General features: G+C 40.2%; 2 protein-coding genes across 3 annotated transcripts; one reads left to right on the top strand and one right to left on the bottom strand.

Moving 5' to 3' along the window:
* Positions 1 to 688: 688 nt before the first annotated feature.
* Positions 689 to 20,491, bottom strand: RAB14 (RAB14, member RAS oncogene family). Of its 2 annotated transcripts, XM_055579521.1 has the most exons (8): positions 20,209 to 20,491; positions 12,767 to 12,825; positions 11,707 to 11,760; positions 10,235 to 10,412; positions 7,326 to 7,392; positions 4,347 to 4,434; positions 3,964 to 3,994; positions 689 to 2,976 (listed from the first exon to the last, which is right to left on the bottom strand). In XM_055579521.1, exons 2-8 carry the CDS (start codon positions 12,816 to 12,818, stop codon positions 2,799 to 2,801), a joined length of 648 nt encoding a protein of 215 aa, XP_055435496.1. In that variant the 5' UTR covers positions 12,819 to 12,825; positions 20,209 to 20,491; the 3' UTR covers positions 689 to 2,798. The 2 variants fall into 2 exon arrangements, with proteins under 2 accessions (XP_055435496.1, XP_055435497.1); XM_055579522.1 differs by lacking the exon at positions 11,707 to 11,760.
* Positions 18,964 to 20,149, top strand: LOC129651071 (collagen alpha-1(I) chain-like). Its single transcript, XM_055579792.1, has 2 exons — positions 18,964 to 19,098; positions 19,544 to 20,149. The coding sequence occupies exons 1-2, from the start codon at positions 18,964 to 18,966 to the stop codon at positions 20,147 to 20,149; spliced, it is 741 nt and encodes a 246-aa protein (XP_055435767.1).
* Positions 20,492 to 21,147: the final 656 nt, after the last annotated feature.

Raw genomic sequence — 21,147 nt, forward strand, 5'->3', positions numbered from 1 at the left:
CACCTGGTCTCAAAAGACGTCTTTCCAAAGAAACTCTACTCCCTCCAACTAGGATTATGTAAAAATCACCAGCCACCGCCACCCCCCCCCCCCAAATCAAAATCACTGCATCACTTTATTGTCCATGAAAAATACTTGAACGTCATCCCGGAATGTCTAACGCATAGAGTACCGGGCACCAAGTACTACTCAGGAGGGCCTCATAGGTGCAAGAGCAACAAGGAACCCAGAAAAGCAGGTGACCACACAAGTAATAAGCTCTCCGTGGATTAAAAATTAAAAGAATTTCACATTCTCCCCAAGGTACTTGCCCAATGTCTGGCACACAGATGTTTACAACAGTCTGCCTCTCTCTCTTTGAGCACCCAAGTTTATTACAGGGGATCACACATGCAAATACCAGAATCTGGTCCTGAGCAGAGTCAAGGGAGAACAGTGTCAGCCACCAGACGTGCTGACCTCACATTGAAAAAGGCCAAAAAACACCGCGAGTGGGATCTGAATGCACGGGTCAGACCGGAGCTCCATTACCGAGTGCTGTGGATTTATATACTATTTACGCAGACGTCTCTTTTTAAACAACAATTAAGGGCAGTTCTGCAGTAAAAACTGGCAACTTAATGCCAAATAGCTATTTGCCTGAAGAAAATATGAAATCCTGTTATAATTTAGAAAATAAGGCAAACAATTTTACTTTAATCTAGATACAGGTACTTTATTTACAAATATTTAGGTTAATAGCATTTTGTTACATCAAATGAAGAGTACAGCAGTCTGAGTAAATCCTGTCACAGAACAGTTAAGACCCACTGTAACTGACTCTGGGAACCAGGGCACTGCACCTGCACAAGCCACAGACTTCAGTCTGGGATGGCTGCCTTGTACCCCGGTGGGTGGTTCGTTTGTTTTGATTTTGTAAATATATACACACATACCAGCAGGTCATGGTCCCTGGGTGAGTCCCTCGTGATGCAACAGTGTAAGCAGAACAGATCACTGTACGTCCTTACCAGAACATACCCGATACACTCCAGGTAGCTTGTTCTTTAAAAAAGTTAAACAAAGACAGAAATAAAGATGAGTCCACAAATTAACCAAATCCTATTTTCTGCACATTCCAGTTGTGGCTTTTATTTAACATTGACTGTACAAGACTCTGGTACTACCACGCGTTTACAACCCAGAAAGCAGTATTTCTTACTTTAGTGTCTGTAAATAGGGATTTAAAATGTGTATTTTAAACACAGCAGTTGAGCTGAGGGTGCATTTTATATAATATGCTGAGGTTCTACCTATCCTACTTCAAATAACTTCTCAATTCCCAGCCTGAACCATAAACTCAATTAGGAATCAATCAACAGAAGTAAAGAACTTGGTAAAACGTACGTTTGCTGTCTACAGAAATGAGATCATTTCCTTGCAATACAGTATTCTTGAGTGGCCACACTGCCTACTGCAAAGTAGTAACTTACTTTATCCGTACAAACACTGAAACAGGGTGAGAAACACCTTCCCCTTCACAGAACAACTTATGCCAACATGACATAAATACACTAAGAATACAAGGGGTATCTTAAATTATTTCACTGTAGTGTTAAAAATGCACTATTTAAAATCCCTTAACAGCAGACCTGCGGTTCTGGCTGTCTGGTTCAGAATCTTACCATTCTGAGATACAGGTATAAAAGCTTAAAATGTGCAATAAGAAACCAGCCTTTTTTCTTCTTCTATACAGTAAGGCAAGAAATGCAGCCTGTAATGCAAAATGTTTACAAAAAGAGAAAAGCAGGTTAGCACATTGCTGATTGCACGAGAACAGTTAAGAAAACCAGCAGGTGAGCCACAGCGCAGAGACGGAACAGAACCTGCTAGTGTGAATCATCTCGCGCCGGGAGCGCTCCAGCGTGATGTCCCCAGACCCTGCCAGCACCAGAGGGCGGAGCCAGCACATCGTGTGCACAGAGGCTGTGTCTGTTTCCTCGTGTGAAATGGAAGGGAGTAACATGGTCACATAAGGTCCTACTGTACAAACTGGTATTTTATACTGTTCCAAGGCCAGTAATCAATTTATTTTCTTCATTAAAATAATATACACAGAATGTATTGTTAGTTCGGTTCCTTCAAATTTTATACATATTTACTTTCTGCTAAAGAGAAAAAGATAAAATGGTGTAAAAAAAAAAAAAAAAAGGATAAAGCTATTAATTAAGCATAAGAAAAAAGATAAATGGATATTTTCCCTGCGCAAGGCTAAGACAGAAGCAAACCGCCTTAAGAAAAATGCCACCCACACAACAGGGAATTTATCCGACAAAAACAAAAGGCTTTGAAGAACCCTTTCTCTATCATCAGAAGTCATTTCACAGCAATAAATTTATGGGTTACAACAGACATACCTGAACAGTTAAAGATGGGAAGAAAGCTTAAAATACCATCAAATTAAACCGTACAATGAGACAAAGCCTTGCCAAAAAGAGGGAGGGGCAAAAAAATCAAGTCCAGCATCAGTGCTCAGTCTAAATCGTGGACTGGTGACATACCTATCACGAGGACAATCGGGGGAAAAAAGTCTCGATTTGCCATGCAGGAGAGATGGATTACTCTACTTGCCTTTGATAACCTGATTACATCTAGTTGTTTAGCAGTTTAGTATTGTGTTAAACTGTTTTTACAACAGAATTGTTTTTTTCTTTTTAATTAAACCCAGTAAGATGTACAGAAGACAGTGAGGCAGTAAAAAGTACTGCTTCCAACAGACAGAGGTGAAAGGTCGAGTGAGAGCCACGGCGAGGAGGTCACTAGCAGCCGCAGCCTTCCCTCTGGGGCTGGGGCTCGCTGGTTAGCCGGCCCCCCTGTGGGGCTGAAGGTTTGTGCTGTACACCCGACTCGGCGGCGTTCAGATCCAAGCTTCCATCCTGAATGTTCTGATAGATCTTCTTGGCAGCCTCAAGGAAAGCATCTTCTACGTTCTCTCCCCTAAGAGGCAATCGACAACTTTATTGGCGAACCATAGCTTTCTACAAAACATAAGACGTTACACACTGACCTTTGGCTAACCTTTGCCATGATGTCTTCAACTCAGCCACTGTCATCTAATAAGGGATTACCAGAAGACTGAGCGAAGGGAACAACATGGGAACATTTTCTTTGGAAAGCATATCAACAATACTAACAGCTCTTTCTACAAACCCAATTTGAAACTGTACGTGCTCTAATCATTAAAATGCTATATAGTAATATATAACAATAATTAAGCAGGCCATAATAGGGGGTGTTCTAAACAGAAATAAAATGATCTCCAATCAGTATTCCAGGATTTGTATGGCCTGATCAGCCAAGCATAAAGTGTGCTGTTCTTATCATGCTTAGCCATGTTCACGTTTGATATTGGCCCTTTTAGGACCAACAGTATAGATGAGGCTACACAAAAAGGGGCCAGCTTCTCACCACTGCAAGGAGTATTTGAGTTAATACATGAAGAACTATGACAGGAGTGCTGGGGTTCAATAATGGACGTGGAATAACAATTAGAAATTTTACTTACGCTTCTAATTACTCTTAAGACATTGAATATTTCCTAAAGTCACGCTTTTACTAAAATGAGAAGTATTAAATCAACAGGTTGAACAACCTTGAGTCCAAGATGCCCAATTCAGCCTTGGTTGTAAAGGTCACTTTTAGCCTTTACACAATTTGTGTTAACACAATTTCATTTATTAACCTGTATTACCAATGGGTATAATCAAGGTATAATATTTTAGGGAAAGTAACAAAAAACATTATTTTGAAATGTGAAACAAGCAAAGGGATTTTTGCTGTTTTCCCTGCCATAAGCATTACACGTTTACATGTTATACACTATATGGATATATACATTATACATTTATATATATATATATGTGGTTCTACTTTGAGAAATTTGAATATAACTTAAAATGATCTACTAATTTTAGTCATACTTACGTTTTTGCACTTGCTTCAAGGAACAATAAACCTAAAAATAAAATGCAGACTATGAAAGACATGTCACATTAGCTCACAAGGACGTTCTCTTTAGTGCGTCTGAGTAAAACGCTCCCATCGGCTTTCAGTACTGCCACAGTGTTTTATGAAAGGCTCTGAGTTTGAAATGGAAGGAATCTTTATGTCATTAAATAATTCTACTGCCCTCAAAATGAATCCCAAATACAAATGCATTTTGTATTTCCTCATTCTTCGATTTGAGCAATTTGCACTTAAAGAAAGAAAAAACTGTCAAATCATATGCATTGTCAAAACCCCCCTTCTCCTTAGAAATTCTCCCATGTATGACCCAAAAAAGCCATTAAGTCTCAAAAGAAACCCACCATTTTCTTCAGCAAACTGTTTGGCTTCCTCATACGTCACATCCCTCTGAGCCTCCAGATCTGCTTTATTCCCTATGAGGATTATCACCTGGATTGTAACCGAAAGAGAGACGTCTTACACAAAAGCAACCTTTAAATCAGACATGAAAACTCTAAAATCCAAAAATCTGGAGGAAAAAACATGCAGGTCTAAAAAGGAAACTAAATACTAGCGATGAGCCATCGGACGATGACCACAGAATCGTGAAGGTGTAACTATGAAGAGGCACAGAGGGTGTCTCCAGGACACTGCCTGGAAGAGAAGGGTTCTGCCTTTCATTAGATTTTCCTAAGTTCCTGGAATCCACAGAAAGCTTTAAAACTACTAGTTCAACTTCTGAGGCTACAAGTAAGGAAACTGATACTCAAAGCAAATAAGGACTTGTTAAAAGATCACTCAAGAGTCCGTGGTAGGCGGACATCAGAATTCAGGCAGAAAACCTGAACTGTGACCTTCCAATCCTGTCCTCCCCTACACTATCCCTCGGCTAGACGAGGTCTGTAGCAGCTGATAACGATGACTGCATCCAGGAGAGGGGACAGCGGGGGTGGGAGAACGTCTGTACAGCGAGTTCAAATTCAAAGCAAAATATGTTCCCCTTCAAAACTGATGTGGTAAATCCAGATATTTTAGAAATGGATGGTTTCAACTAAAAGGGTTGTCCATCACTAACTTTTTTTCACGTGAAATTTCAGTCCCTGGCCGTCCTTTCAAAACATGGTGTCCATGAACTGTAACTATTTTGACCCAAATGTCCACCTTTAGCGTTCTTCAATCAGTGTGGACAAGTGCCCACTGAGGATGGGAAAACATTTTCACATACGGTCAGTCCACCTATCCAGTAAAGAATAAGGCAATAACACTTAAAAAATGAAATCAAGTTTTTTAAAAAATCAAAGTTGGTCAAGTCACGATGGCTGAGTAGTACAGGGCCTTATAACACAGGCACTCAGTGTAAGAAAGGTTTGCTTAATGGAGACAACACTGCCTCTCTCCGTCCCTTAAGCATTTCCAAACCACACTTCCCATCTTCCTGAGAGGGGAGGCACAAAGTGGCATGCTAACAAGACAGGTACAACATACACTATCAACAAAAGTAGAAAGTATGTAACTTCCACATAGAAATCAAAGGCAAAGTTACAGAAAATGTAACAGATTTGTTTTCTTTCTTCTATAATGAAATCTGGTAAGATTTTAAGAGGCATAAATGAAACAAGAAGGACATGGCTAATTTTTTTTTATTATGCTCCTCTAATGACTCTCTACAATAAGTTGTTTTCTTGATGTTTTTAGTATTTTACTTACATAACAAAAGAATCACAAAAGTTTACAGAAGAGTAGAGCTCTTGTATCCCTTTCACCAAGCGTCCCCAATGCTAGGATCTTAACACACTCGCAACACCAGGGAACTGACACTGGCACAATCTACAGCCCTCACTGGGAGTTCAGTTTTACTGTGTGTAGTTTTACTGTGTGTAGTTTTACTGTGTATAGTTTTACTGTGTGTAGCTCTATGCAGTTTTACTGCAGGTATAGGTCTGTGTCCCCACGATCAGCTTCTTCACTACAAAGCAACTGGGCTGTGCTGCCCTCTTTACAGTCAGCTCACACCTTTCACCCCCGTCACTAACCCCTGGCAACCACAAATCTGCTCTCCAACTCAGAACTTTTCTTTTTGAGAATGTTTTATATAAATGGAATCATACAGAATGTAATCTTTCGAGACTGACTTTTTTCATTCAGCACAACACCCATGAGATCTATTTATCTACAGGTGATTCCCTTGTATGGCTGGAGAGTATTCCCCAGAACAGATGCACCAAATTGTCTCACCATTTACCTACTGATAGCCATCTAGGTTGCTTTTTTGACTATTGCAAACAAAGCTGTATGAACATTCACCTATAGATTTGCATGTATACCTACAGTGGGTTTACTGTGATAATGGATAGGAAAGTTCCATACACAGTCCCTGGCATAAAAGGCAAACCATGTTAACTGACTCTTAAAATAATTAAGTTGCTGTTCCCTGATGAAAGCCAATCTTACCACTGATTTACATATTTACTAAACCAGGCCACTGCCAGGCTCTGGGGCACAAAGCTAAGTGAGACACAGGCCTTACTCTCACAAAGCTCAGTCTGTCCCTGCTCAGGGCCTTTCCTCACTTGTTCCTGGAATACCCTCCACAGAATCTACCAAAACCTTTCTATTCCTAAGTCCCAGCTCAAACAACACCTCCTTTGTCAACCTGCTTTCTCCAGACGGCACTGTTCACACTGGCTGCCCCCAAACACACCACCAGCGAGCGCTACCCCGGCCACGCTGCGTCCAGCCTGTTTCACTCTGCTTCCCAGTAGTTATCTGTATCCCCACAGGTGATCTCCCTGCTGGATGATGACCTTGTATTGGCCAAAGACCCACATTCTTTTTTGTATACTGCAGAGCCTACCAGAGAAGCTAGTCTTTAAAATCTCAAATAAATAACTATCTTTTCAGACTGGCTAATTTTTTATAATATGCAGAACTGTTTTTATTTTTAATTGACATTAATAAAATTATTGAGACTCATGTAGTAACAAATAATAGAGATCCCTAGTACACTTTGCCCAGTTTCCTCTAATGATAACATTTTATTAAATTAATGCAGATTAAAGTGAAAGTTTCAGATTTCATAGTCTCCATTTGGCATGAGATCACCACCCCACTAGTAACTTTCATTTTTCTTAAACCACAAACATGAACAAAAACCAAGTGTAAGTGTGAAACCTGGCATAGTCCATATTCGAAAAAAGGTTTTACATTTTCTTCAATTTAAGAATAAAGACTCTCTCATTCTTAGTACCCAAATACAAAAAAAGTCCACTTAGCAAATGGCTTTCCTTTCTGGGTCAACTTAGATCTTAAGCTTTTTGTACAATAGACATCATTTAACTTACAGTATTTGGATTGGTGAGATTCCTTGCATCTGTCAACCAGCTGCTTAAGTGATTATATGTACTTCTTCTGCAAAAATTAAAGTTTATTTTTGTGACTGCCACATACAGTTGCCATTTCAATAGGAAAAAAAAGAAACTTCATCAAATATATTTTAAATATATACTTAAAAAATATTTTTGATTTGACTAGGCTGCTGCCCTAGAGAATTGTGGAATGTAAACACACACTTTTCAAATATCTAGCCAAACCTTTTGTTTTAAATAACTCAACAGTCAACAACTTTGCTAATGACTTATACGTCAGGAGTAAATTATTTACATTTAAAAACATAAACAGACCAATAAGCAAGAACGAGATAAAAAATTGATGGAAAGTAATTCTGAACTCTGAATTTTAAAAATCGGCTTTAAGAAGGTTAATACATTTGACTGGAAACTGAAGTCCCCAGATATATCAGAGAGTGAGTTTATCCTAACTGTACACTCTCATGTACCAGCAGCTAAATCATTTGAGGATTCATAATGCCTTATTTCTTCATTTTCTCCAATCTGAGAATTTAAAAACTCCTGGCTCCTTTGCATTAGCCAAGTAGGACCTAAGACAGCAAACAAATCCAAATAATTTAAATTAATACAGAATATACTACCACTATTAGACTTTACCAAAAAGGTCAAAACATTTTTTAAATTTTGATGGTTAAAAATATTTCTAATTTATACAGACTCATAGAACATTAATCTATTAGGTGAGGCAACAGAGGCCCATAAAGAGGCAGAAATGATTTCAGAGCCAGGTGCAGGGCCTTTTACAGACACTGTGTCCTTCAAGTGTTTTGAGTTCAGTCTAGTGAATATATTCCATCATCTCCAGCTGCCAGTGTTCATATAAAATCTGATATACCAAACAGAATCTGATATATTCCTTTCCCAGAGAGAACTGAAAAGAATTCCTTACTCAGAATTTTTTACTGTACTATATCATATTATACACAAACCACCACCTACATGTCAAAAAAGTCACATAAAAATTTTTTTCCAGTGTTTTCAACTTGTCCAAGTAAACAATGATCAAATATAAATTTTAAAAAGCACAAGCCTTATCACTCATATCTCAATAGGCTGGAATTAAAGAACACACAAAGATAAAGCAAAACAATCTACAATCTATAGATACACTTAAGTACACATCACCATAGTTAGATTTTAATAATGAATGCAGTCTTCAACTATGCAGAGCCTTCAGGAATGCATCCCGCATAAAAGGATGTCCGTACAAATGGCCAGGTTCTTTACCTGTCTTCCCACAAAACTATTTACCAGTTGCCTGGCTCCAGTGAAGAGCCTTAAGGCTGTTCCCTCTGTTTTGCCCTGAGACCACCCAATTCAAAAATTTAGTAAAACTACAAGCACTATAATCATAACCATCCACTATCTTTATTCTAAATAAATAAAATAACCTTGTTGCTACTGCTGCTGCTAAGTCGCTTCAGTCATGTCCGACTCTGTGCAACCCCATAGACGGCAACCCACCAGGCTCCCCCGTCCCTGGGATTCTCCAGGCAAGGACACTGGAGTGGGTTGCCATTTCCTTTTCCAATGCATGAAAGTGAAAAGTGAAAGTGAAGTCGTTCAGTCATGTCCGACTCTTCACGACCCCATGGACTGCAGCCTACCAGGCTCCTCCATCCATGGGATTTTCCAGACACAAGAGTACTGGAGTGGGGTGCCACTGCCTTCTCCGAAAATAACCTTAGGAAACACTAAATTCAACAAACTTACGACTGAAGCGACTTAGCAGCAGCAGTAGCAGCAGCAGAGTCCCTTCACTACAGAACTTCTCACTGGGACTCTTCAAAAGCAGGGCAAAGCATTTCCCAAAAGGAAATACACGTGAAAAGTCTATCACTTGGTCCCACTTACTGATTCCTACCCGCTCAAAGGTGAGACAAGAGTCCCTCTGCTTTAGACACTCTGCATTAATATGAAAGGTGGTCTAGTTCATCTTCTAGCTTACAGCAGACAAACAGCTCAGCGTTTAATGAAGTGGCTCAATTTTCCCAAATCAAACATTTAAGGTCCAGTTTTGTTATTCCGTATCAATTACTTTTGAGTTTCCATAAATAGCAGAGTTGAAATAAATTTAATCTTGCAGCATGAAGTATCATGAGCTACTTCAATCCATTTTAGGACACAAAAAAATTTAATAAACAAATATTTCAGATTCAAGTATGAGAATTTTTCATAATCTACCACGTTGGATTAGCAAAACTACTTAATTCCTTTGCTTGGCCTTATTTTGAAAAGACATGAACTTTAACACTGCTGCTGCTGCTAAGTCGCTTCAGTCGTGTCTGACTCTGTACGACCCCATAGACAGCAGCCCACCAGGCTCCTCCGTCCCTGGGATTCTCCAGGCAAGAACACTGGAGTGGGTTGCCATTTCCTTCTCCAATGTATGCATGCATGCAAAGTCGCTTCAGTTGTGTCCGACTCTGCGACCCTATGGACAGCAGCCCACCAAGCTCCTCCGTCCACAGGATTCTCTAGGCAAGAGGCTGAACAGAGTAACTCTTAAAGATTTGCTTGCTTTCTACTGAAGTAAAAATATTTGGTGTGAAATATTTCACCTCAAATAATTCAACTGATACTGCTTTTCAGAAGAGTATTCTTTCACTAGCTCCACCAGCATCTCCTAAAGTTTTCTTTAGTCTTACCCACTTTCAGATAATATATCTGAAAATCTCACACACAGCAATTTAGAGGAAAAAAAACCATAAAACCCAAATAATAAGTCATTTAACAGATACACAATTACAAACTATAGAATGCCTAACAATTTTAAAAAAACCATACTGCCTGAAGTAGATTCCTTTCTCGAGTATGCAGGCTGGGGACCACGGGCCTCTCACCTGGTGATGTCGTACACCATCAGTGCTCCCGCGGCACCTCTGTAGTAGCTTCGGGTAACTGCTCTGAACCTCTCCTGTCCCGCCGTATCCCAGATCTGCAGTTTGATTTTTTGGCCACTAACTTCAATTATTCTTGTACCAAATTCAACACCAATTGTGTGAGGACAGTCAGCCATAACTGGTAGGGAAGAAAAGAAATAACAATATTCCAACTTACAGAAAGCTTCAAATTAAGATCAATGGGAAGATGATCTACTAGACAACCAAAAGACTCATTAATGCTTATAGGCTATAAACAGGTTAAAGCCTGCATGAAAAGAAAAAAATTAACAAAAACCCTTAAGGAGTCACAGGGATGTGACTGGAACAAGGCTTAGAAATTTCTGCAAGGAACCAAATAATAAATATTTCACATTTTGCAGGCCAAAAGACCTCTGTTCCAAGGACTCCATGCTGCTAAAGCACAAGAACAGCCACAGACAATACATAAAACAGGCATGACAGCACCCCAGTAAAACCTTACTTCTGAAACAAGCAGCGCCGGGACCTGGCCCACAGGTTACTACTTACTGACCTCTGGGCTAAAAGAATCTTAATAAACTCTTCATAACAACATTATACTATTTAGCCTTCTGACAATTCTTACCTAATAACAAATTAACGGTTTTAAGACTCTAGGTGTTTTCAGTCAAACAAGTATTTATTCTGTAAAATGTTATCAATACTTCAAAGATGGTCACAAAATGTAGTATGTATTTATAATTATATATTTGCAAGTCTAATCCAATAGGACAAGTCTACTAATCCTTTCTTTATAACTAGGCCACTGAAAACCTATATCCACTATTACTCCTCTACAGTACACAGACTGCTAAACACTTCATAAAACGTTACATTAAGCTAAAAAATGCCACAGAAATAATCTTAACTACTGGAAACAATTTCAACTATATTTAGCCTATCGGTTACATAAAATAAAATGGCCCCTTCTCCTACCACACAAGACAGAGTAGCACTTTGAGTCTAAAATGACCAGTCATGAATGCAGAAAGAATTCCATTTTAAATATTTCCAATCTATTATTATTTAATTATTAGCAAATGATATATAAGCACATTTCCCCTAATAAGATAATTTCTACAATGGAAAGTCAGAGAACAAGAAAAAGATAATTTAAATTTGAAATTATATATGTTTATTTTTTAATAGTATATATATTTAAAACCAAAGGTTGTATCATCAAAAATCTAGTCAATCAGACTATATATGGCAGAAAAAAACAACACCATACATACAAGTATATTCCATTTGTACCTATTTTTAAAAAAAATCACTTCCTAAAGACAAAAGTACATATACATAGGGAAAAGTTATATTTTATTGCATAGACTATACTGAAAATAACACTTTTTAAAAGGCAGGAAAGTGACAGTAAGAATCTGCCGATGTTTTGTCTTACACACTGAACTTACACTTTTTCTCTGTAAACTGGTGAAGCAAGCAGGACTTTCCTACTCCCATGTCCCCTGTTAAAAAAAAGTTCCAATTTTATCCTCTTATAATTACATGCAATGATTGCTATACCTCTTTTACCATATTGCATCACAAACCTCTGGGCACTTAAAAATTTTCATTTTCATAATTTATAATGAGTTCAAAAGATCCTAAAGGTAGGTTTTCACTGTGATCTATAAATTGACTATTCCCAACCTTTACTGGTGGTAGAATCTGGTTATGAATTATGTCAATAAATAGACACCAGCTGGGAAAAGCTTTTTAACAGAAAAACTGCTGTAACAGTGTTTTCTACTTTAAACTATTACAACTTTTTGTTTTTTTCCCTTAACCCATGCATAAAAGCCAAAAACTCCTAGGAGTGACCAAAAGGGCAGCACAGAACAAGTAGAAACAATAAGCTTTGGAAATCTGATTCACTAGATCCCATTTTATCTCATATTTCTTACAGAATTCTACAAAAGAACGTGCATCACATGAAAATCCGAATGGAACAGGTATCATCTCTGACTGGACTGACAGCAATCTAACCTTTGGTGAAGGAAGCATTACAACACGGTCATATAAGCTCAATATTAAACCAAACTAACAGGAAGAATTAACAGAAAAATACATAAATTTCAACTTACTCTTACATATGGATAACAGCAAGAGAAAAACTACCATTTATTTCATGTATCTTACACAATTATTCTGAATTTTTATCAATTTTTGGAATCCAGGGGGCTCTGAGAAATTTCATATTTTTGGAATGTATCAACGCTCCTAGGAAATTAATCTCATTCCCAGTATTAACTTTCAGGTAGCCCTCAAGTCACTTCAAAGGTAGCCAGCTTTGTACCCAGGGTCACAAAGTAACAGGTCACTGATAAAAAATAAATCCTACCAAAGGAGTTTTAACTTTGCAGTGAAAAAGACAAGTATTCACTTCCTCTGGGGTACTATGTTAAGTATTAGCGTATAAACATTTTGCATTTTAACCTTTGAAGAACAAGAGTATAAGTTAAACAAACTTACCAATAATAATATATTTAAAGATGTAGGAGTAGTTGTACGGGGCAGTTGCCATGGTGGCACTAGAAACAAAGAAAACTGAGTTACTTCAGGGAAAAAGTATGCTCAGGTTATCCAAGCCGTGTATCCTGTAAAGATATATAAAATTAACCACAGTGATTATAAACAAAATGTAGGTTACAATAGCAGAAAAAATGGCATTTCCCAAATTAATCAAATACACAAATTCTCTTGAATGAACACTGTTTCAACACTCTCATGTATTATCCACAGAAATAGAACATATATCAAAACAATTCCAATATTTCACTTTAGGAAATACCAGATAAGAAATGCTACTCTGGAAAATTTCGATCAAGGAAATCTTTATAAATTTAAGTTTAAATAGTATCATTATAAATAGTCCTCCTCCCCTGTTAAGGTCTCCATTGCTGTTAACTCAAGTCTAATGATCTATTTGGAACACTTTGATTTTACAATAGAATGTCATAAAAAGTAACCACCAACTTATAAACACAAAAAACCTTTTCACTCTACTTGAAATAATCACAGCATCCAAAGTAATTATATTATTTCTAAGTGAAATGTCAGAAATAGAACCACATGAAACTGTTTCTGTTGTAGATTTTTTTTAAGTCAATTACTGATCATTTCATACAGTTCCTAATATAGCATTTGAAGGTTAACAAATATGTCTGCTATATATTTTTCCAGGAGTTAAGAGAAATAATGACATATTGTAGTTGTAAAATTTGAAAGTTTATGTATTACAAGATATGTTTGAAGATCACAGCTCATTTCTCACCCCCACAGAAGACTTTAACCTAAAGAAATCTAATTTCTCTCCTACTTTTAATAAATTTAAAAAAACCTCTCCAATTTATTCAAATGAATGCCTTGACTGTGTCTGACACTGTGCTAGGTCCTAGAGAAATAAGAGGTGAATTCTAATACTGGTAATAACTTACAATAAACTTTATTCCCCAATAAAACTGAAAGAAAAAAAATTTATTCTCAAAGCAGTTTTCAGCTGAAGATGAAAATTCTTTATAAATATGAAGGTTTAACCTCATTTTTACAAAAACTGATTTTCCAATATTTTTTTTAACCTGGTTTTTACTGTTCTAGCCAACTGTCACATACACAAGCCAGATACTTAACAGGATTGGGGAAACTCATTTACTGTAATTAACAGCTTACTATATGTTATATTTCAAATAAAATTTCTAAGTAACTAATAAAATTTAACTTGCAGAAAGAGTACATATTTAAAATAAGTGAATTATTGTTATTAGGGAAGAGAAAGCTGTTAATTATAGTAAATTATCAGACAATCATTTCACACAATAGTCTTCCTGCTTAGCTGTATGAAATACACTTAACAGAACTGGGACACGCTGTAACACATCTGTCATCAGTCACACCACAGAAAACTCCCTTGACCAGTTCTTTCAGAAAAGAAAGTGTTTCTAGTTAAAGTAACTGTGATTCTGAACATCATACATGACCATGATTGATTCCCTTTTTCCAGAAACAAGAATGACCTTGGTCCTGAGGTTCAAACGGGTCTGTATTATTCACCAAATTTTGAAGACAAGGAAAAGAATCATCTCTCACAATAAGAACGATATTTAAAGGTTATTAATTTCTTCTTGGGCTGCATTCCCTTCAGGTTCCTCTCTTCTAACTCATTTTTAACTTCTCTTTTAAACTTCTTTTTCCCCATTCAAACTTGGGGGAAAGTAATTAGTCATCTTTAAAAGACTGCTACTCTTGTGGGTCTCCTCTGATGTTGCTGTATCTTTTCTTTCTTCTAACTTAGTTATAGCTGTACATACTATGCTTCCTTTCATTTTATTATGTTAAAACTGTGGACTCATAACAATCCCAGTTTCTACTTGAAAGGCTCTAAAGGCTAATCATGAAATTATAAACCAGTTCTAGTTGTACTAATTTGTGTACTTGCTAATTAATCATACAAGCATTTGTTAATATTTGAGATGACTGATTTTGAAATTTTATTTCCAACCATTAATTAGTAAGCTATTTATAAATAAAAGAGAATTATCACTATTTCAGACTGAAAGTCAGCACCCTGTTCTCCACCTTACCACCCAATTTTCTGGTTAAGTTTCTTAAAAATTACAATAAAAATCCTAAAAAGCAGAGTTAAAGGAGAACTACTCAAACTAACTAATTGCAGTAGATAGGCAGGCAAAAACTACCAAGCACTCTAGCCACCAACAGAAGGTTTAAAAAGGTTCCCAGAGTTAACTGACAGAGGTCACTCAGAATTATGTATTTGCAACAACCATGTTCAAGAGGCCCCCTGTAACTACGCTTGGGGCTTCCCTGGTGGCTAAGGTGGTAAACAACCTGCCCGCAGTGCAGGACCCCTGGGTTCCATCCCTGGGTGGGAAAGATCCCCTGGAGAATGGCATGACTACCCACTCTAGTATTCTTGCCTGGAGAATTCCATGGACAGAGGAGCCTGGTAAGCTACAGTCCATGGGGTCGCAAAGAGCTGGACAGGACTGAACACTTGCCCTTATTAATACTGTTTTAGCAAAGGACTTCTCAACCTCATCTTGTGAACATGAAACATATACCACTATTAAGGTAAGAAATATATTTAAATGGAGTATGCTACTGAATGAAACTCTACAACGGGTGCTTTTTTTTTCACTTCATAACAGCACGGATCTATTTCCAGGCCAATACATATAGACCTAATGGTCACTAAACGCATGTTAAACACTAATCACTGTTGTGCCAGAACAGAGTCACATTGTCTCCATCTTCTGAATCAGACAGTGTTCCAAATAGAACTGTACATATAAATGACTAGTTTTGAAATGTACAAATAGAGAGGAAGGTAGGTACTTTCAAATACTGCGCTTGTGGGAATCTGAAGTGCCAAAATATTTTGATTAAATAAAGTACATCAGTCCTATGAAATTATACACATCTAACTGAAAAACCATTTAGATACATGCATTAACCTGGAAGCATATTCATGATTTTAAGTGAAAAAAAAAAAAAAAAAACCATGCTGCAGAGTTCCATGAGATAACATATACCCATTTTAAAAGACATACACACACTCAATCCTATATGGATACAATATAGAAGGATACATACCAAACTAAAAAATTAACACATGGAATGAAAGAGAAAAAAGGAAGGGGAAAACCATTTTTTTTTACATATCACTAAGAAAGAAAGAAAGTGAAGTCGCTCAGTCGTGTCCGACTCTTTGCAACCCTATGGACTGTAGCCTTCCAGGCTCCTCTGTCCATGGGACTCTCCAGGCAAGAATACTGGAGTGGGTTGCCATTTCCTTCTCCAGGGGATCTTCCCAACCAAGGGATCGAACCTGGGTCTCCCGCACTGCAGGCAGACCCCCTGAGCCACCAGGGAAGCACTTATGTATCACTGGGAAGACACTATAAGCATCTACTATATTCATTAGTAATACTCTAAAATAGTAAAAGTAAAAAAAAAAAGGAGTTAAAATATTTTAAGCATTTTTACATATAATTCTAATGTGAAACAAGAACAAAAAATCCCCAGCCATATTTCCAACATTACTTCCATGTTTACCAATAATATGGGGAACAGCATACGAAGTGTCTCGTGATCAGAGTCAAAACACAAATAAAAGGGGGGTCCGCCAGCTGTCGGCGGCCATGACTCTGCTTTCACTGCTGAGGGCCCAGGGTCAGTCCCTGGTCGGGGGAACTAAGACCCTAGAAGCCCCCTCGTGCTGCCAAAAATAAAAACAAAGCAAAAAACAACAAAATACATAAAAACTAGAAACAGCTCTAATTCCCAATAATGGAGTCCATTTTTTCACTTTCTTATGGTCTGACTCCTTGCTGTATTAACTTACACGCTTTTCTAATCCTTTCACAGCTGTTACACAGCTATTTTACTCCACTCTTAGGACATAAGGTGTTACTGTGTAATTTCTATGTAACCGATTCAAGACAACAAAGGAAAAAAGCAACCCCTAAATAAATATATTCTGGGTGACTTAAATTCTGACCCTTATAGTTTAAACTGAGGCTTTTTTATACATGAAAAATGCTGTTATAAACACCTGAACCAAGATAAACTGCTTTTGTGATTCCAATATAAAATTTTTTAAATTATGTTAGGTTTTGACAATACAGTAATGATCAAAAAATACACTTACAGAATCCCAGGGATGGGGGGGAGCCTGGTGGGCTGCCGTCTATGGGGTTGCACAGTCAGACACGACTGAAGTGACTTAGCATAGCATGGGCCCTCACTTCATACAACTCAAGAAGAGAAGCCCTTTGGTGTGCTTCCGAGACCACTGCAGTGGACACTACTTGATCTGTCAGTCGAGTGGACACAGAACTTTGGGAGGTAAGCTATTAAACTAATCAAAATCTGTGGTCAATTTCCTGTCCTCAACCTTAAAGCAACCTCTGAAAATAACCCACTCATTTCCGAGACCCACCTAAAAATCACCTCAGTTTTGACAAGATATTTAATGTCACAGTTTTTTATAAATTAATGTGGTAAGAAAAGAGTTGATTTCTCCATGTGTCAAGAGAAAGACAAAATTTTTCTGCTAATTGTGATGGCACGCTGTGAATAGGAAATAAAGTAATACTGTACCTCTGTGCACAGAAGGAAAGTATTCACGAGAAAAAACAAAACTGAAACCCTGCACTTAGAAGTAAAAGGATCAGAAACAGTGAAACATTTACTGAGGAAAGGATGTCTGAGATTTGCTTCAAAATAATTTGGTAGATGGAAAAGAATCTAAAGTCGAGTGGAAGGACTTTCCCGGTGGCGCAATGGATAAGAATCCACCTGCCAACGCAGGGGACATTGGTTCAATCCCTGTTCCGGGATGATCCCACATACTTGGGAGCAACTAAGCCCACACACCACAACTACTGAGCCCCTGTGCCACAACTACTGAAGCCCGAGTGCCCCAGAGCCTGTGCTTCACAAGAGAAGCCACTGCGATGAGAAGTCTGTGCACGCCAACGAACACCCACTCAGTCAAAAATAAAATTAAATAGAATTTTAAAAAGTAAATAAAAAATAAAAATAAGAGAGTGGATATATGTGTATGTATAACAGATTCACTTTTCTGTACAGCAGAAACTAATGCAACATTGTAAACCAACTATACTCCAATGAAAAGTCTTTTAAAAATAATAATTTGGTGGAGAGGGTACAAGTATATATAGATGAAATAAGACTAAGCACTGGTAACACTGGATAATGAGTATATGAAAGCTCAATATACTACTCTATTCTGCATATGTTTAAAACTATCTAGGAGAAAAAGTTTCTTAAAAGTATAGTATCTTTGATACCTCAACTTGTATGTACACTGCTGTTTCCAGTAATGCACAGCATTCTTAATCACAAAAAAATGTTTCAAGTTTAAAAAAAATTAAACATATCTCAGTAGACCTAGTTTTAAAGTAACTTATTTGCCTTACACAAAGTTTCCTCTAATTGTATAATATTTTACTAAAATTATGCAAAGATATTTAATACTGATAAAAATCAGTTGTAAAATCACTCCACATTCTGTTGTAAGGCTGCAGTATGCACAACAATGAAGTTTACCATGAAATGTAAAAAAAAAGTTTTTAAGTGTAGTTTAATTCCAAGGGAATTTGTTAGGTTATTAAAATTCTAAAAGTTTTACATCTTTACAGTAACTGCCATTTACTGAGTGCCTAATATATGTCAGCTACTTTATAAGCAATCTATAATTCTAAAAACTCACTTTACAAATAAGGAAGCCAGCTCAAGAGAGGACATACACCCATGGTCATATACCACTAAAGGGAAAGCTAAGATTAAGGCTCAGATCTAACTCGATAGCTCTCCAAAGCCATGTTCCTCTCACTCACTCAACAAATCTTAGACACTCACTACTAGCCTGGCACTGTCAGAGACAATGGAAGCTGACCAAACTTTAAGCAATGTGCTAAGGGTTTTAAACCCCACTTAAATCTTCACAACAACTCTAAAATGGAGGTACAGTTATCCCTTGAATGGATAAGGACCCTTAGTTTGAAGAGGTGAAGAATTTGCTTGAAGTCACTAGGAAGTGGAAGTACTGGAGCAGGAACCCTCCAAAACTCCTAACCACTACAAGTCTCAAGTAAATGGGTGTACATGACCCATGTACTTGAGGAATGGGGGAGTGGGAGCTGGGTTACTGCAAGGTCAAATTTGTCCTCGACCACCACACCGAAATACTAGGCAGTTCTGACAGTGATGAAGCGAGCAGGCCTTCGCAGGACTTCAAATCTGGACTCTCGAGAATTGCTGTGGGACCACCAGGAAAGCATGTGCTCTCTGGGAACTCGTTTCTTCTTCAAACAGAAAACGGAAACCTTGTCGTCTATCCTCTGGGCTTCTAAGAATGTGAACCAGCAGGGTAGTGGCAGGCGCACTTTGGGTCATAAAGGAGAAGTCAGCTGTTATCCAAACGCAAACACAGGAAAAAAGGAATCAGACTGTAGCTACATGTTCAATGGTCGTGTCTGTACCCCTGGCCTAACCTGAGTTTGCATGTTACATCGTTCATCAGCCACATCGCACCTCCACACCTCAGCTTCCTCACCTGGAAGACGAAGACCCTGGACTCACCACCCAGAGCAACGTGAAGCAAGCTAAACCTGCGGGTCTAAATACCTAAAATCCGCGTCTAGCACGCGGTAAAGAGCAAACCACCGAAACCACTTGGCTCCGCCTTCTTTGCTTAAATTCTAGAAAGGCCAAAAACTTTTTGTCCTCGTTATCTCCACACGCTACCGACGATCGAGACCGTACAGAATGCCACAGACGCTACAGAGCTTCCCCCAAACCAGAACCTCGCCGCACGGACCCCCAGACCCCCGCCCAGCCCGAGGCCACGCCGGTCTACCCCCACCGGCAAGGACGCCGGCGTCGGGCCAGGACGCCGGCGGGGCTCCGGGCGGCCGGCTTTTGTGCCCCGGGCCAGACGTGGCCTATGGGCCCGGGGCCGCCACGTCCGGGGCTCGCGGGCTGCGGGGCGGCGCGGCTCGAGCGGACAGATGCGGCGGCGGCAAGGAGACGGGGCCCGCGGGAGGTGCAGTCGGCCCAGGCCGGCCAGAGAGGCGGGGAAGGCGACGCCGCACCCACCCTTCCCCACGCCGCGCCCGGAGCCCGCCGCTGGGCGGGGAGGCCCGGGCTCCGGCGGGCGCCGCGCGGGGACACCCTCGCCCCCGCACGGACGCCTGTCAGGCCCTGCGCCGCGGAGCCCACAGCCGACCCCGGGCTCGCGGCGGCCTGACGCCGCCCGCCCCGCGGCGCCTCGCGCCCGCGCCCCCAGCCCGCCGTCGCCCCCACCGCTGACCCCGGGAGAGCCCGGCGAGGAGACCGGCCGGCCGGCCCCTGCGGAAGGCCGGGGTTACCTGGGGGGTTGCTGGTGGCTGGGCAGCTTTCCGGGCGGGAGGGGGGCGTCAGGACGAGGAAGAGGAGGGCGGGCGCAGCGGGACAGGGGCGGGGGCGGCCGGCCGGGGCCCGGGCAGGCAGCGGGCAGGCCGAGGAGCTGCAGACGCGCCGGCGGCAGTGGCGGTGGCAGCGGCGACTGCTCCCGCGGCTCCCTCAGGATCTTCCTCGGGCTGGTCCAAGATGGCGGCGCTCCCTGCACAGGGTTTCCTGTCACCCTCGCGATGGGTCGGACCACAAAAGAAGGGGGGGGGAGGATGCGCGCGCAGCTGGGGGAGCCCGGAAGAGGGCGGCCGGGGCCGGCCTGTTGGCCACGCCCCTTCCTCAGTCCTCCCCTCTGCGCTCGTCGCCACGCCGCCGAGCCCGCCCCTCTGGTCCTCGCGCCAGAAGGGGCGGAGGAAAGCACTCACGCGCAAGCGCAGTCTCGTGTCCTGCCCTCCTGGGGGAGCTCCTGCGCAGGTTCGCGTGGACCTGCTGAAGTACCTCTGGTTCTTCGTGTCTAGGATTGTTGTGGTGGGGACTGTTTGTTTACTGTCACTTAATGGACGCTTGCCGTACACCGGCCACTATGCTAAGCACACATTTACTGCACTCATTCAACATGTATGTATGGAGCGATTCGTACCTAACGGTGAACACGCTAGGTCCATGTCCAACAGCCCCAGGATGTGCATATCCCGATTTTACTGATGGTAAAACTGAGGCTCAGACTGAGCAAGTCGCTTGTCCAAGATCTTGCAGCTAGGAAGTTACACTTTCTGCTCAGTTTCACCTCTGTCCCTTACAGCCTCCCTTTGAGGGGTACTTTTAATGAAAGAGAACTTGTAATATTTTTCAGAATTTGGCCACCACCTACCCTCTTCCAGCTTAGTCTTCTGTATCACCTCACTCGAAAGTTTAGT

This window comes from Bubalus kerabau, chromosome 4 (genome assembly GCF_029407905.1).
Source record: "Bubalus kerabau isolate K-KA32 ecotype Philippines breed swamp buffalo chromosome 4, PCC_UOA_SB_1v2, whole genome shotgun sequence".
Lineage (NCBI taxonomy): Eukaryota > Metazoa > Chordata > Mammalia > Artiodactyla > Bovidae > Bubalus > Bubalus kerabau.